At 45.1% G+C, this 16,554-nt stretch overlaps 1 protein-coding gene across 2 annotated transcripts in view; it reads right to left on the bottom strand.

The window, feature by feature from the left end:
• The window catches only part of LRCH1 (leucine rich repeats and calponin homology domain containing 1), a 240,645-nt gene that overhangs the window by 32,144 nt on the left and 191,947 nt on the right, over window positions 1-16,554 (bottom strand). For both annotated transcript variants that reach the window (XM_075533138.1, XM_075533137.1), the window contains 4 exons: window positions 13,374-13,463; window positions 13,237-13,273; window positions 10,147-10,200; window positions 9,321-9,393 (listed from right to left, as the gene is read on the bottom strand). In XM_075533138.1, coding sequence (XP_075389253.1) covers window positions 9,321-9,393; window positions 10,147-10,200; window positions 13,237-13,273; window positions 13,374-13,463 — 254 coding nt within the window. The remainder of the gene's footprint in view (window positions 1-9,320; window positions 9,394-10,146; window positions 10,201-13,236; window positions 13,274-13,373; window positions 13,464-16,554) is intronic.

Consider the following 16,554-nt stretch of genomic DNA (forward strand, 5'->3'; position numbering starts at 1 on the left):
TTACTTATTTGCCCCAAATTGTTAACAACAACTACAAACCCCAAACAAAAGGTAGGTCTTTTAGAAATGGGCGAAGACTCCTTTTAGAAAGGCAGGCAAGATGAAGGGCAGCTTATGAGCTCCTCACGGGCGCTAGTTCCTTAGAATTACAGGAACTGTGATTAACAGCATTTCTCCTGCGGAAACAATCAGTTTCCTGTTCCAGAGAACACGGAAGGTGCTACATCTGTGGCGGATGACCGAAGACCAGCCAAAAAGATGTACAAGGACTTCCCGATGGCAGAGTGATAAAAACAAGGGCTACGTATTTTAGGGTGATAACAGGGACTTACATTTGAGTTCTCAGTTTTCCTTTTATCCTATTACGGCTGCCGATTTTTCACACATACAAGGGTGGACCAGGGAGCTATGTTACGTCCTATTGCGCTTGGGGCTCTGGCCCTTAAGACTGGCAGCATACAGGCATAGGCGGGGTGGGGGCGAGGGGTGGAGCCTATAAGAACTTTGGAGCCTCAAACTCATTTTAGAAATCAAAACCACGTAGAGGTGTCTTGGCATACTGCAATTCTTAGTGTTTCCATTTTAAATGTTAAATGTCAGAATAAGAAGACGGGTGAGAGGTCAGTGATTAGAGAGCTGGATTAGCAGTTTAAACAGTTGAGAACAAGTTGATGATCTGAAATGTAAGCCCCCACCCAATTTACAAAAAAAAAAAAAGTAAGACGATGATGGTGTGATTTTCCTCCTCTTCTGAAGAACATTTCTTTTTTTAGTTACTTTGGAGACTTTTCAACTTATTGGGGTTTGTAAAATAAAAGCTGGTTGATATGTATTTTTAAGAAAAATAGTTGGGTCTACACCATATAATCAATCATCCTCAACCAAGTAAGATATTGTAATCTTAATGTGTACTTTTGAAGAAAACCACCTTAACAAATGCCTTGGATAACACCTCCTCCATCTCAGTAGCGTATCTGGGTCAGCCTTCTGGTTCTCTAAGGAAGACAATGCAAATGAGCCATCCAAGCAACCCTCTGAGGCGCGGTGCGGTGCGGAGCAAGCGCACGGAGACTGAGAATGACGAATCATAGTCACCCTTAGTGGGGCTGCAAATTGAGTGCGTGTGACCGCCACTGTGACCCAGGCTAAACAAGTCTACGGCACGTCTCAGAGGGGCTGCCGGCACGCCGCCAAAAGCTGGGCTCCACCAGAAGTGAGCTGCAGGAGCCCAGGATGGCCAGCAAGGGAAGACGATGAATTCACAGCAGGGAGAAATACGCGAAAAACCCGACAGGCTAGGAAATACAGAAGGACTGGACGCTACATGCAGCTTGCTTTTCCACCACAGGAGTGAAAGGCAGGGGCTCTGAGTCCACACAGAGATGGCCTGACGCTTGACACCCGAGAGAACCAGCCACTGCAGCCCCTAAAGAAGCGCAGCTCTCCTCTGCCCCACGGGGGCACCATGAGTGGATCAGCTGGACAGCGGTTTAAACCCAACAGCTACTAAGCCAGAGAAAGATGAGGCTGTCTGTCTGCTGTAAAGATGTAAAGTCTCGGAGCCACAAAGGGGCAGATGGACTCTCCCATAGTGACACTGAGTCGGAATTGACTCAGTTCAATAGCCTACAGATTTTTGTTGTTCATATTCCACATGATATAAGCCACATGATCACCAACCACTTAGGAGTACCAACCAGGATATATCAAAGTGAGTATTCTAGAATGAATCCATACCACCAAAGAAAAGTCAATGCAACTTGCCATAAAACGGTCAAGCAATGTGGACAGAAGTGGGCAGTACACACACATGCCAGCAGGGGGCGGCCAACACCATAGACACGAATGCAATGTTTTCTTTGGAGGTTATAATTTTCGTTGCCTCCTGCCTGCCCAGAGGCAATATTAGCTAATGCCGTATGTTTAATATTTTCAATGATGTTTTTACTGGCAGATTTCATTCTGATTATGAAACTTTCCGGAAGTTAAGTGAATTGTGTGCGGGCTTTGGTTTGACAGCACATGGCTCACATGCCTCGCCTTGTTGGAGCCCTGTGAGAAAGGGATTGTGCATGAGGGCTTTCTCTGGGTGCCTCTTTACAGCCTACGCCCTTTTACAGCTCCCAACTGCACAATGCCTGATTGGGCAATGACTACATGGATGTTAAGCAATCCCAGCAGCATCGGACTGTGGGTTTCCATGGGACCACTTGGTGCACAAAATTAAGCCCAGGTGGCCTAGGGTGGTGTTGGGCCGCCAACAGCAAAGCCAGCAGTTGGAAGCCACCTTAACCAAGTACAGTCTCGGAAACTCGCAGGGATAGAGCTACCCTCTCCTGGTGGGTTGCTGAATCGGCATCTAATGGATGGAAGTGAGAGCAAGGTGAGAAGCTGAGGCGAATTCTACTACATTCGAGAATTTAAGCCAAACTCATTCATTCCCTCTGTTACCAAGAATAAGTAAGATGTCATTTCCTTTTCTCGAAGGCTCAAACGCGTGTCTGGGGTCTTGGGACAAGTGAGCGAGTCAATGGCTTTCACATCTGGTTGCTTATTAACTCACACAGAGATTTTAGAAACTTTTCAGTGCTTACCTGCTAGGCTCAACCAAACAAGTGAGTACTTTTGGGCCCGGGGTCTGGGTATCAGTTTCTGAAAGCTCCCGGGGGATTCTAATGTGAACCTGGGGTCAGGATCCCCAGGCCCCTCTCCCCTCTTCAGTTTCCTCATTTGTACAACGGGGAAACAAGGTCTGCAGTGCAAGACTATTGCAGCGAATCAGAGTAAATGTCTGAAGTCTGGCCCCGGGTGGGATTATCTGTTCTCTGGTGATTTTTCATGGCAAATTAATAAAGGGAATATTATTCCAAAAGTGAGGAAGCATTTTTTTAAACCTTCTAAGGAGAAGAGGACGTGACAAATGTAGACTAGGCAGAGGACGGAAGCAAGGGGAAGGGTTAGAGTTATGTTTTTCCCAGTAAAGGAGAAGCTGGAAGGGACCTGCCCTGTCCAGCGACAGGATGGAAAGACCTACACCCATGTATCCATGTCCTCATCCAGCAGAACTCTGGGGCGTGAGAATTCAAATCCAAAATGTGGTTTGCCACAGGTAAAAATCTCTTTGAAGAACGAGTTTGACGGAAAATGTGGAATGTAAATATAAATAGTGGATAGCAATGAAATAAAATGCCCATAGAAAGCAAGACAGTGAGCAAGGTATATAAACACCAACCTTACCCAAGATTAAAGATTTATATATATATACATTCTCTATCTATATCTATCTATGTATAGATAGATATAGATATATATCTATATATAGATAGAGAGAATATATTGCATACTTTGGGGTTGAGTTGGTGATAAGACTCAACCATCCATCTCCAAAGGTGAAGGAAAAACTATGTGAGGACATACAACAAATCAATCAGACTCAAAATGTCAAGATTTGCTTCAGAAGAGGCTCTCGACTTATTAAGAGGAAGAGATCACATAAAAAAGTAGCTTGTATTCCTCTTGGAACACGGAGTCACACATCTGTGGATACAGCGAGCCCTGGAGGCATAGTGGAGTGCGAGTCCGGCCTTTAACGGAAAGTTCAGCAGTTTCAACCTTCCAGGGTCTCCTCTGAAGAAAGATACAGCTGTCCGCTCCCGTGGAGATCCACTCTCAGAAGCCCTGGCTGGCTGGAATGAGCCCGAATCCCTCAACAGCAGCGGGGTATAGTGCAGCTGTCGGTCTGGCATCCTGTGGCAGGTACATATTGCTTTGATTCTGGTAACCATGGCACCCTTGTTGCTAATGGCAACAGGGTCACCCATGATGGACAGGCTTCAGGAGACCTTACAGACTGAGAGAAACTTGGAAGCAAGGCCTGGAGATCTACTTCTGAAAAAACTAACACTCCCGTGAGAACCCTGTCAGTCACTGTGCTGCGCGTCATTTGGAAAGATCACCACTAAAGAAAGGCACCCTGGTTCCCTCTGAAACACAAACGCTCAGAGAAGGACTGGCACAACGGTGGCACTCACAAAGGTGCTGGCACCCGGCAGGCCAAGGGACGCTTTGTCTCGTTGAACATGGAGGCACCATGAGTGGGCGCCAGCTGGATGGAAAATAACAACTGTCATTTTTCAAAATATATAGGGAAATGTAACCAAATCCCAAGGTCAGTTTTAGACCACAGAGAATGAAGAGGCACAGGAAAAACCAGATCAGAGAACCTACAATATTTTAAAGACTATTTTGGAACCAAAAATTATCTGTGTTAAAGATAATATAAAAATTATCTTATGGACAAATTGTCAAGTGGGAAAAATGATGATCACCAAACACTGAACATGACCGATCAGGTGCAGAATATGGAAAATAATCTGTTGGTCATTATTGTGGAATAACATAAAAACTGTACTTGGTCTGGGGGATTCTCATTCATAGAAGAAACAAGTACCTAGGGCAAAGTCATTTCATTTTTAGAAAGATTTTCTCCATGGTTACGTTCTAGGGATGTGTTGGTGTGTGAAACCAAAGGCAGCCTGGATTCGTTCTTTGTCTATAGTGCCTTCGGTCCACACCTGTGCACACACATAGGCGAGGTAGAGAAGGGATTGCCTGAGGCGGCCCTACCTACACCTCTCTAACTAGCAGTGTCACCCAGCCAGGTCACCTCATCTTTGAGTTCAGTTGGTTCATCAATAAAGCTGAAAATTCGTTTTCTGAAGAAGTTGCTCAGTTTTCCCCCAGCTGAAAATAAAGCCTTTTAAGTTTCAGAGATGATTCTGAAGGAAATGTCACCCCATGCATAAATCACCTACTTCCAGGTTCCATTTCCTTAAATAACATCAGACCAGAAACAGCTATGATTTCCAAAACCCCCTAATGACCCCACCATGCTATTGATTTTTAAGAGAACAGTTGATCAAAAAACTGTTAGTTCTTTAATTTTCCGATTTTAAAATAAGAACTAGTAAGAAGTAACTTTTGCTTCATTGCTACACTGGTGTTTTTAATCATATTGATTTTTTAGTGAAAACATTTATTAGTATATATTCATTAAATTTCCACGAATAATTGATCTTCCAACTTATGTTATCCTTTTGCATAGGAAATCAGATGGGCATTTCTGGTTGCATTTTGCAAAGAATTACAGCACCTTTTAAGCAGGTGTATTGCTCTGTATTACATATGACCAGACGTAGATACACGACTGTTATCACAGAATGCATCTTCCGACTGTAGCTGCATCGTGGAGACACCTCACCCTCACTTCCTGTCCCAGCAAAGCCTGCGCTCGGTACCATTTAACACTCCTTTTACATCTACCAACTTGGTATGCTGAAGCAAAGTGTTTAGAACCTGAAGTCGTCTTTGACTACCACACAAGTTCAAGTACATGTGGCATTAGTTCCGAAGCATCACACTGGCTTCATTTTAATCTCTTAGGCGATTTAAAGTATTTATCAGCAAAACCTGAGATAGAGCCTATCGTTATATGGGGATGTTGCCCATTGTTTATGTGGACTTTGATTCTCCAGGCGGCATCTTTACTGTTATCTAGATGAACTTAGATTCAAGAAAGTATCAAAAGCCAAAATGTGCAAACGATTTGGAGGAGGGGATGTCGGGGAGGAGAGAGGGCAAGTGATTTCCTTTGTCTTACCTGTGCCCGAAAGTATCACATGACAGTGCTCTAAGATCCGCGATACAGGGTGCTTTTTAATTACCGGGAAAGTCTCACATGGTAAAGCACACACGATACAAGATCACACTCTACATGCATTGGTTCAGAGGCAGGAGCAGTAGACATCACCCGAAGACATAAATCCCCAAACACAATCAAACAAAAACACTAGCAAAATAGAGCAGAACTAATTCTCAATTCCTCTCCCAAGTTCAGAATATGCGAGATAATCAAGCTCGTTTGAAAACCTGCTACAGAATATCACACATGCATCCCCGCCCCTCACCCCCCTCCCCAGACTTTAACCGTGATCTCCTGTATCAAGCATGCAGTTGAACCTACTTTGTCTTCAGCTGCACAGAAAGGAATACACCTTCCTTGCCCTGGCTGATGAAAGAGCAAAGTGAGGGATATGTACGAAGCCACCTACCATTGTCACTGTCTCCTTCAGATGGAAGGCGGTAGCTAGAGCTGTCCCATGTTTGTGCCTGCGTAAGTTTGTTGAAGGAGACAGGAGGAAGAGTGAGGGTTGGGGCTGCAGGGAAGCGAGAGAGCCAGTCCACACAGAGGTGCACAAGGGCCAGGGCAAGCCAAAGGGACAGTGGCATTGCACACAGCGCGTTGGGGTGGTATGGAAATGACATGGATTTCGTTTACATGGGATCCATTTCAAATGTACAATATAGGGGGAGGATGGAAGATGGTGCACGGAATAAAAAGAATGGTAAAACTGAGTATTAGTACTGATCAATCATATAGTCTGCATGCAGTTAATAGTGTTAATCATAGCAATTGCGCATATCCACTGACTTAGAGTACGACTGAAACGTGTCAGTTGGCAGAAAGAAATAGCATCCGTAGACTATGTAGGCAACAAGCAAAAGATCTACTAGATTCCCTTTTCAAAGCCTTCCCAAATAACATTCTTGGCGACCAGTTTCACACAAGTTTGGTTACATTAGATAATGCTTAAGATAAGTATAAATCTTTCTATTATTAAGAAACAAAACTAGGACAGGTTCTGTATTTATCACTCGTGATTTCTTTTTGCCCTAAATGTAAATGCCTTTTTAAAGCCATCTGTAAGTCTACTGGCATGTTTTATTGGCAACTGAATCTAGACAACTCTTTCCTTAAGCCTCTGACACGCAGAATTCTCAGTACTGTCACTGAGATTGGTCAATACAAAAACAACTTCGACACTGAAAAGTATTTTTAACAACATATCCAGTTAGCCAATACCTGCCCATCAATTTCAATTTTTTGTTGAGCTGGTCATTTATAAAAGGTAACAACTTTTTAATGGATTAAATATTAAATACACATTTTATGTGTTTAGGACATACCTAGTATATTTTTTGATTCAATCAAAAAGTAGGGTTAGTCAAGTAAATACATGTATTTTTAAAGATAATACTTGAACACATACAATTTTCTTTCTTTGGGGGTAAATAAAAGAACACTAAAAAAGTTTCTTTAAAGAAAATTATCAGTTGACTTTAAGAATCTAAGATCTTCTATTTTCCCGTCTTTATTTATAACACAGAAATCGAATAAATCCACTCACATGCTGCATATCAAGATAAAAATTGACCTTCAAAAGTTTCAGTTACTTGATCAAAAGGGATTTCTATCTTAAGATTACTGTACATATATTATTTCCTAGAAAATGTAAAAAATACTGTAAAGTTTAAAAATAACTAGATAAAACAATCTCAAGAGATCATTCTAGTTTAAGTAAAATTCCCATATTTTACCTGATGGCCCTCCAGACACATTCGTCTTATTTAGAGCCACAAAGGACAAAGAGTGTTCAAAAACCAGTAACAATCGTCACATCAACCAGCATTATATAAAGGTGGGAGCCTGGAGAGGGAATGATCATTTTTTCTTCTGTGTGAGAGATATACTGCTCCCTTTATTTTCATGATTATAAAGACTTTGAAATGGTTCAACAGCAAGTTCCCTGGAAGCCCTAACTTTGATGGGCAATCAACTGTGGAAACTATACAAGGAATAGAAATTTTACCATTTCATAAGTGAATTGCACAAAATGCACCATCAAACAGAATGCTGTTCTTTGGCAAGTCATTCAACTTTTGACCAACAGAAACCCATTCCTAAATGGTGGACCACGAACCGAGAGGTCAAGGAGACAGCGGCAGCACTGTGGGAGGCCCTCCTCGATGGGGACCACTCTGCAGAGCCTGGCCGTTGATGGCCCAGCTGAGACATGCTCCGGGTGGCCTCCATCCCTCCAGCACAGGCTACAGACAGCCAGTGCTCTAACGCATCTGCGCTTCACGTATCACGTGGCTCTCCGTGAAACACCCACTAGCCCGTGGAACACCCACACATTTTCTCCAGTGGCTTTACCTTCAAGGGCCACTCAAAAATACTGGAAAACAAATCCACCTGGCCGGAATCAGTCAACTTGCTCCGGGAATAATTTAAAAAGAAAAATCTCTTCAAAAAGTCATCTTTGGTTGTGTGTTCTGTTGTTTATTTTCCTTACAACAAACATAAAGATCAAAACAACGAAAAAGAAAATAATTTTTGTTCTTTTTCTCGGGGTATCTTTCTTCAAGCTATACTTGTGCATAGCTTCTGCCCTCTGCTGTTGTCCAAGTAGTTTACTAGAAGCCAAGAGCATATTCCAGCTCTGGTAGCTCTGGCTTTCAAGTGCCTGAGTCTTGGGGATGGGATTCTCTTAAAAGCCTTTGTACTGCATACAGGCTAACGACCAACTAAGCAAAAACAGGAAAATCAAAAAAGGACTAAACAGAAGGTAAATCGTACCAGAGTTTGAAATAAATTTTTAAACTTGAAAAACCAAACCACGTTGCTATACAGTCCTCTGCAAAAATCCGTTCTTAATTTGCACACTGCTATAATTTGCTCTTGTGGCTACTCTACAATCAAAGAAAAAGAACGTCGGTAGCATAAACAGTGCTTCCACAGACCCTTGCTGATCCCTGACCACTCGCACAGCCCTGTCGCCACCCCCCTGGTGTGCAGGCAGGACCATGGGGCCCACAGCGCTCAGAGAGTAAGCGCTGAATTCTTCGAGCCAAGAGCCCCGAGGAAGCCCCTTCCTAAAGGAGTCAAATGGTTGAGTCACGGCTTGTGTCGTGGGATCTCGTGAGGAAGTCATCTATGTGCAGTCAGTTCTAAGAAAAGCCAAGGCCAGGTTGAAGCTGTATTTCAGGATGACCTGCTATGATGTAAACACGTTCTGGCTGTTTCCCATGGCAACGCTGATACAATGGTATATAAGAATTTGTGGCAGTTTTTCTTCTTTGGAACATTTCTGACCCCTCGTGAAAATGTTACCTTCCCTAGCAAATACTATATTACATAAACGTCAATGAATTGTTATTACTGACTTAATATGGCTCTTTTTGTTTTAGCACAAACTCTGCTCTGATTCCAGAAGAGGGGGCCCAGTTCTGACCAGAGGAACTAAAGAGTTGAGTCACTAAAAGCAAAGCCTCTCAATTAGGCCATCTCAAACTATAGCCCAGTTCTGATGCCAGGATTCGAACTTGCCACCCGAATGGTGACTACACGGATGCAGCTGAGGAGAGACCAACCAGCTCTCGGTTTCAAGTAGGAAGAACAGGTTCACGTTGCAATTTACCTGATCGAGGCTTCAGGCCGAACGGAGCCGCGCTATTTGTGGTGGGAGAGATGGCGGGAGAATTCTCACTCATCTGCAGAGATAGAAGGAAAAGAGGTCAAAATCGTTGGGGTCGACCCAGACATACCTGTCTACATTCAAGGGTCACATGAGACTACGGCCTTTTTGGATTGACGGCCGTGTGATGATGTCCTGGCTAACAGCTGCGACACGGACACATCTTCACACAGCAGACATCTCCCGTGGCAGAACGTTTAAACAAAACCAAGCAAATCCACAATGCTGGGTTTCAGGAACACAGTACAAGAATGTTCTTACAGTTATTCAAAACTGGCCAGCCCTTTCCCATCGGGCACACAGGTTTAAGTGTATGTGTGAGCGCATGTGAGCAGGTACAAGTCTGTCCCGCACCACACACCCATCAGGCACAAATGGAGAAGCCTCTCGTCACACTGGAGCCAAAGAAACTGCCAACAGTGAGCAGATGCCTCCTCCGCAGGGAAAACACACAAGGGAGAGCCGTGGGTAACGAGGCATTCTGCACTCAACGGTATCAGCACACCTACTTCCACCCTGTGGGGTTGTGGGACAAAGCCACGCTCCAATGGGGTCGCATGTTTGTTTTTTGAATCGAAATATTTTACTTAAAAAGTCATCTTCCATTTTGAAAAGGGCGATAGAAGGCTTGGGAGAGGCAATGAGCAAGAGGTGTGTTCGGAGGGAATCGTTGATACTGGACTCTTTCAGAGTCGGTCTGTTTTGGAAAAGACATTGTAATTCAGCCACCGTGAAGCACCTCTGCTTCCTTTCACCTTCGGGAACTTACCGCATTCGGAGAATACTGGCTTCCACTACTCTGTGATGTTAGATCATCCTGCCCCTGAAAAGAAGAAAACCGTGCAAGGCATGAGCCACTGAGTGGTCACACCGCTGAGCTGGCACCCTGAGTCACACCACTGTGCTGTTACACCGCTGAGCTGGCACCGAGTCACACCACTGTGCTGTTACACCGCTGAGCTGTCACCTTGAGTCCCACCACTGAGCGGTTACGCCGCGGAGGCTGTCACCCTGAGTCCCACCACTAAGCTGTCACACTGAGTCCCACCACCGAGCTGTTACACCACTGAATCCCACTACTGAGCAGTTACATCTGTGCAAGCTGTTACACTGCATACATCTTTCTTGTTTCCATGACACGCAGTACAGATACATGAAGCCATCAGTGTATTTAGTCAAGTAGGTCATACTTCCATTTTCTAAAAAATGCACACAAAAGCCTTTCAGAACGATCCCATAAGCCAGGTTAAGGGGATCCCCAGAGCAGAGTTCAGTCCTGAGTGCCTTACTTCTGTGACCAGCAGTTTGACTGCTGGACCCACCTGCACACCCCCCAGTGTCCTGTTTTCATTCCAGGTGTTTAGGAAGGGTCCGAGGCAGAAGCGGTCACAAATGCACAGCATCCCATCGGGAGCTTTTAACAAATGCACTTGCCTGGATCCCAGAGGGCCTGGGCAAATCCCATGCTGTCAGGGCATTACGGGTTGGCATTGACAACCCCCCAGGGGAAAGACAGATTTAAGAGAGGTTTTCAAGGTGGAGTGTGTAGAGCTTGGGACTGGCCCTGAAGGAAGAGTGAGGACATTCTGGCTTGGGTGGGTGCTGGGAAGTATGACAGGTGCAAGGGGAACAGGTAAAGAGGGAAGTTGATAGCGCCAGTCTGGTCACATAGAGAATGAGAACTGGGGTTCGGGGTGGGGGGGGCGGCCTGACATGAAAAGGTTCAACAGGCATTTGGACATACATTCAACAGGAAAGTGGACATAAAAGGGGTGGGGGGATCCCAGGCAGGAGCGAGAGTTCCGGAGGCCATAATCACTTATGGGATCATGGAGCTCATGAGGCTGACCAGGCACTTCAGGAAGAGAGTGTAAAAGGAGCGGAGCAGAGGTTAGGAGCAAAGTCCTAGAGAAACACAGGAGAAGAAACCCACAATGGGCACACACTAGCTTTTACTTTGTGCAGCTCTGCTTCCTTCACCGAGACTCGGGGTGGTGCAAACGGTCACCATGCTCAGCTGCTAAGCAATAAGTTGGGGGTTCAAGTCTACCCAGAGCTACTTCACAAAAGAGCCTGGCCGTCAAAGGAACACACTGTAATGGACAGTCTTGCTTAACAGACCCATTTGCAATGTGGGTGATACGGTAGAGAAAAATGTAATATCAAAGCAAATTTTCCCTGAAACAGTTAAGGCTTCCGAGATATTGTTTACGAAATGTAGCCTCTGCTGACTCAAAGGAAAAGCAAACAAACAAAAACACGTGTGTGTAGAAGAAACGGTAACAGTGAATGGGAGAAAATGCCGCGAACGAGCAGATCTGAGTAGACCACATAGGCGCGTTCCTTGTGGATTTGGATTTTGTTCTTCTGAATTTTTATAAGTCTAAAACGATTTCCTGTGTGCTGCCCCCACCCCCATCCCCAGAATAACAAAAGTGAAACCAAACACAAGGAAATTATAGGTCTGCACAGAATGAGAAGCATCCGGCCTGAGATGGGAGAATGGTGACTTTGGAACGTGACATGGTCCAGGGCTGCCTGCTGCTCCACTGCTGGGCAAGGTGAGGACACCTCTGCCCTGGCGTTGGGGCTGGGAGTTTGCCTAAAGATCACACCACCACCAACAACAACAAGAGAGGGAGGAATAACAACAGCAGCTAGCATGAGGTGGCCTGGGTAGTGTATCAGCTCCCTTCATCTTTACAACTAGTATCGTCACCATCCCTACTTGTGGAAAGTGAGGGTACGAGATGCTGATGAGCCTGTCCAGACGGAGAGCGGACGGATTTCCAAGTTGCTGTGCTTAACACCCAAACGACATCTCTGTCAACCCAGCTCGGTGCCTTCCTGTCTTCCTTTAGCCCGCAGACTTGGTTCCCAAATGCATGGCATCATAAGGAGAGCCTTTAACCAACACACGTGTCGGGGCCCCAAATCTGCCAGGGAAAAGCGCGTGCTGCTGCTTCAGCATCAGTGTGCTCTCACGAGGTCAAACGGTTGGCCTCTAGCTCCTGTGCAGATGCCTCAAGGGCTCTGAGCTGGTTTGTCCAAACATTCGACACTCAATGTCCAAGATGAGATGGAACCAAGTGTAACCTATGTCTAACCTCAGGTCATTGTTTCACACCCATCACACTATGGTTCATGTGACCTAATCGTTCTTTGGAACCTTCTAGGTGCCTCTCTCGTTTTACGTCAAAATTCACTTCTCCTCAGCCACCCAACTATCCCCCTATGCAATGCCACCCAACCTACCATTCCCTCAATGCCAAGAGTCTCCAGCGGTTTCTGCTTCACTGTCTTCTTTCCCCCAAGTGTGTTTCTTCTGTCTTTCAAGTTCATTCTGGTTCACTTTCATCTGGCCAGTCAATACTAGTTTCTCAGCTCTAGACCTGGCATGAAAGTGTCCTGCCTCCACCTCCTAACTTCCTCTGTTAGTAGCCTTAGCTTCCTCAATCAGAAGACTGTTCCGCAGTAGACTTAGGAGAACCGCCTGGAGGCGGACAGCTCGCAACTACTGGGTACATCTGCAGATGACCAATGGCCTAAAGGTTGGTGGTTCGAACCCACACCCATGGCACCGTGGAAGAAAGGCCAGGTGACCTGCTACCAAAAAGATTACAGCCCAGAAAATCCTATAGAGCAGCTCTATTCTATAACCCAGGATTGCTGGGAGTGGATATTTAATCCACAGTAGAGGGGTTGAATTTCTGGTGTGATATCTAGTAAGTAGACAGAACTGGAGAACACTGTATCTCAAACGCATTTGCACGTTTCTCTTGTGGGTCAGTCTGGCGAATCTCTACAGCAGATGGCAGGACGCAGCACCAAGCTCTGCTTAATCCACAGGCAGCCTCACCTCGCATCCCGGAGACGCCTCCAGCTGTATCTGACCACTGTTGGGGCAAGGGAAGAAAAGTCAGAAAGTGAAATTGAAAGCGAATGCTTCAGTGTAAAGAATACAAGCAGCCTGTTGCTATTAAAATGTAAACATACTTCAGTGCAGCATCTTCCGATTCTAAAGCTTCCGCTGATTCCATGGGATAAAGGTTGACAACACTTCTGTCAGCAATGTCTGTACTTAACCTGAGTATAAAGAATCATAGGTAGGAGTCAATTTATTAGTGAACGCTAGTGCTTTGGTCAGATTGCACTGAAAATGTTAGTACATAAAACTTCCAGGAAACCGCTCTCTTGCCTCTCATTGGTCCCCCCCCCCCCTCCTCTTTGGTCCTCTGTCCTCTGTCCCCTTTCCCCTTGTCCTCCTTTCTCTCCCCCCTCCTGTCCTCTGGTCTCCCATCTCCACATTGACCAAGTGAGGCTGAGATTGGGAGGCGCTGTTTGTTTATATTTTCACAGGCACAGGAGATAGGTGGATTTCTCTTCAGCCAGCAAGGCCCAGAAGAAAGTAGGGAAGCTTCTGCGTGACCTGACCCTGTCCTGTTACTGAAGTTATCCCAAACGTCAAGAAGACCTGGCAGATTCCTGAGAATGGCGATGATTGACTGCTGAGATATTTCTTCCATTGCTGATGCTGTCTAAGGGGCACTTTGGGACTATATCAAAACAGAACATTTTATACAATAATGACTGGACTATTACAAGAGACTGTTCTTTGCTGAAAGATCAAGATTTTGGACTTGCCGATTAATGCTAAAGTGTGATTGGAATGTAACTGATTTTTTAATAACTCATCCATATAGTAAGACATTGGCATTTGATAAGAAAACATGTGCAAGGGCTTAAGGGAAACATTTCATTAGATGTGATGTAGCTAAAAGGATATTTTCTATACGTTCAAGGGTGGATTGAAGCTACGGCATCCCACTAGCTGAGGTAATTAAGCAAATGGTGGATGGCGTAGAAGAGGCCAGATCCCATGCGCTTGGCTTAAAAGCATTTCACAGTCTGACTGTTTTGCTTATCGTCGTTAATTCTGATGCTCGCTGATACATGTTGCTTCGATAGAAAGCTAAGGCGCGTGAAGGAGAATCATACAGCTTTTATGAGCTTTTGAAGTTCGTGCATAAAGCAAACACTGGGGAAGAGAAAACGGGAAGAGAGTGTTTAAGGACGAATCCTTCATTCTCTCACAAAGAAGCCTGGCAGGCTAGGTTTCTAGAGGCGGAGGGGGACCTTCACCCTGTGAGTTGTAGGTAAGTCCTAATCATGTTCTCATGACATTGTTCCCCACTTTACCCCCGTATATGGTGCTGCTCTGAGGTTGTCTCTCACAAGCACATAGCTGGTTGCTGTGTGGCCCGCAGTTTTGACTATAGAATCGGACGCTCCTATTAGCTCTATTTCTTCCCGCACGGCATCCAATCCCTCTCACACCTTCCTCCAATAGATGAGCCTAGGGGGACTTTATTCCCCCATGCCTGAATTCAAAACGTTTTACCATAAGCCTGGATTTTTGGCTCTATTAATTGGAGCCAAATGAAGTTTTGCATTGACAGCTTTCAATGTACAGAAAATAACCATGTCGCCCATGTGGCTCTTTTGAATTTTATATATAAAACAAAAGGGGGAATTGTGGGAAACAAAGATTTCTCCCAAGACGTCTCCCCCAAATATATGTTAGACTTGGGACACTGCTTGCAGCTAATGGTAAATGATTGTCAAGTTACCTCCCTGAAGGCAGTCCGCTGCCAGACCACTGTCTGGTCCCACCACAGGTAGGGCCCCACTCCCTGCTGTTAAGGACAATGGGCTACTTCTCCCTAAAGGCTTAAGACCATTAGCCTGGTCCCTGTAGGTGGGGTTTACACCCTTACTGATAATGGTTTCTATGGAGATCCAGAGAACAGGCAAACCTGCTCAGTGACATCCTAAATTAGGCTGCCATCATGAGTCTAGGATCCGCCCTTCTTGTCACATGTGTGCCCCCAATCCCTCCTCTTCCGATTGCGTGTATATCCCTAGATTGTCCCCTTCTCATTGCTGTATAACCTATAGTGCAACCCCTTCCTGTGATGTGTGTCTTTACCTGCAATTTGTGGGCTTGCACGCCCCCCAAAGGTATATAAGCCTGGATTAACAATAAAGATTCCTCCTTGACCTCTCCTCGGGTCTGCCTCTCCTCTCCAGTCCTCTCTCCCCTGTTCCCTTACCCCTTGTCCTCCTTCCCCTCCCCCTCTCTCCTGCCTTCTGGTCTCCCGTCTCCACGTGGACTACCAGGTGGGACTGAGGTGAGCATGCTACTGTGAAAAAAAAACAACCAAAAAAACCTTCCAGGAACCCTTAGTTCTAAGTGGTGAGAATTTATGCCAATTTTCCGACCACATGGTATTTTTCTACCACATGCTGAAACAGCAATTCCCATTTGCTGTTGGAAGCAAACAGCTGGTGGTTCACGTCTACCCGGACCTACCTCATGGAAAAAGGCCTGACAGGTGGCTGTCAGTGAAATGTGCTATTCTACAACAGGAGTTTCTGACAAAGAAATTAGGTACCACAGACTACCTACTACATTTTATCCTAGAACTCTGCTAATCTACAGAAGCAGGTGAAGTTTCGAAGGGTAAGACATGGTCTATTCCTCAAGAGTATTTCATTTTCATAGGCAGAACTTAATATCTACAAAATCATTCCTTTAAATATAAGAATCCATCAGCAACTCAATATACAATTTATATTTCTGACACTGCCTCACATATCGATTTTGAATTTTTGCAATTTCAAGAGGTGGCCTTTTTTTCAAGACCCATACAATCAGGAAAGGAGCCCTGTGGGTCCAGTGGGTGAGGGGTGGAGCTGCTGACTGCTAAGTCAGGAGTTTGAATCCAGCACAGGAGAAGGATGAGGCTGCTGCTCCCGTGAAGATCTGCACGCTCAGAAACTCCACGCAGTTACTATGTGTGTGCGTCCGTGTCAACCCCATGGAAGTGGGTTTGGTTTGTCTGGTTTTATATCAAACCAGATTTCCTTACAGTTCATAGAAAAGCTATAGAGCTATTTTAAAGTATCGGGACTGGTTCTCCGTATACCTTCCTACTGAAAATGCTGTAAAACAGACTATCAAAAGCCATTAAGAGAAAAAAGACACACACACACACACACACACACACATGAAAAAGGCAAAACTAGGCAGAAACACACCGGTGAAAAATGTCTGATTTGAGGTTATATAAAATACAGGGCTTTAAAACTGAACCCCAAAGTAAAAGGATAATCT

The sequence above is a fragment of the Tenrec ecaudatus genome, chromosome 15 (assembly GCF_050624435.1).
Source record: "Tenrec ecaudatus isolate mTenEca1 chromosome 15, mTenEca1.hap1, whole genome shotgun sequence".
In the NCBI taxonomy this organism is placed as follows: domain Eukaryota; kingdom Metazoa; phylum Chordata; class Mammalia; order Afrosoricida; family Tenrecidae; genus Tenrec; species Tenrec ecaudatus.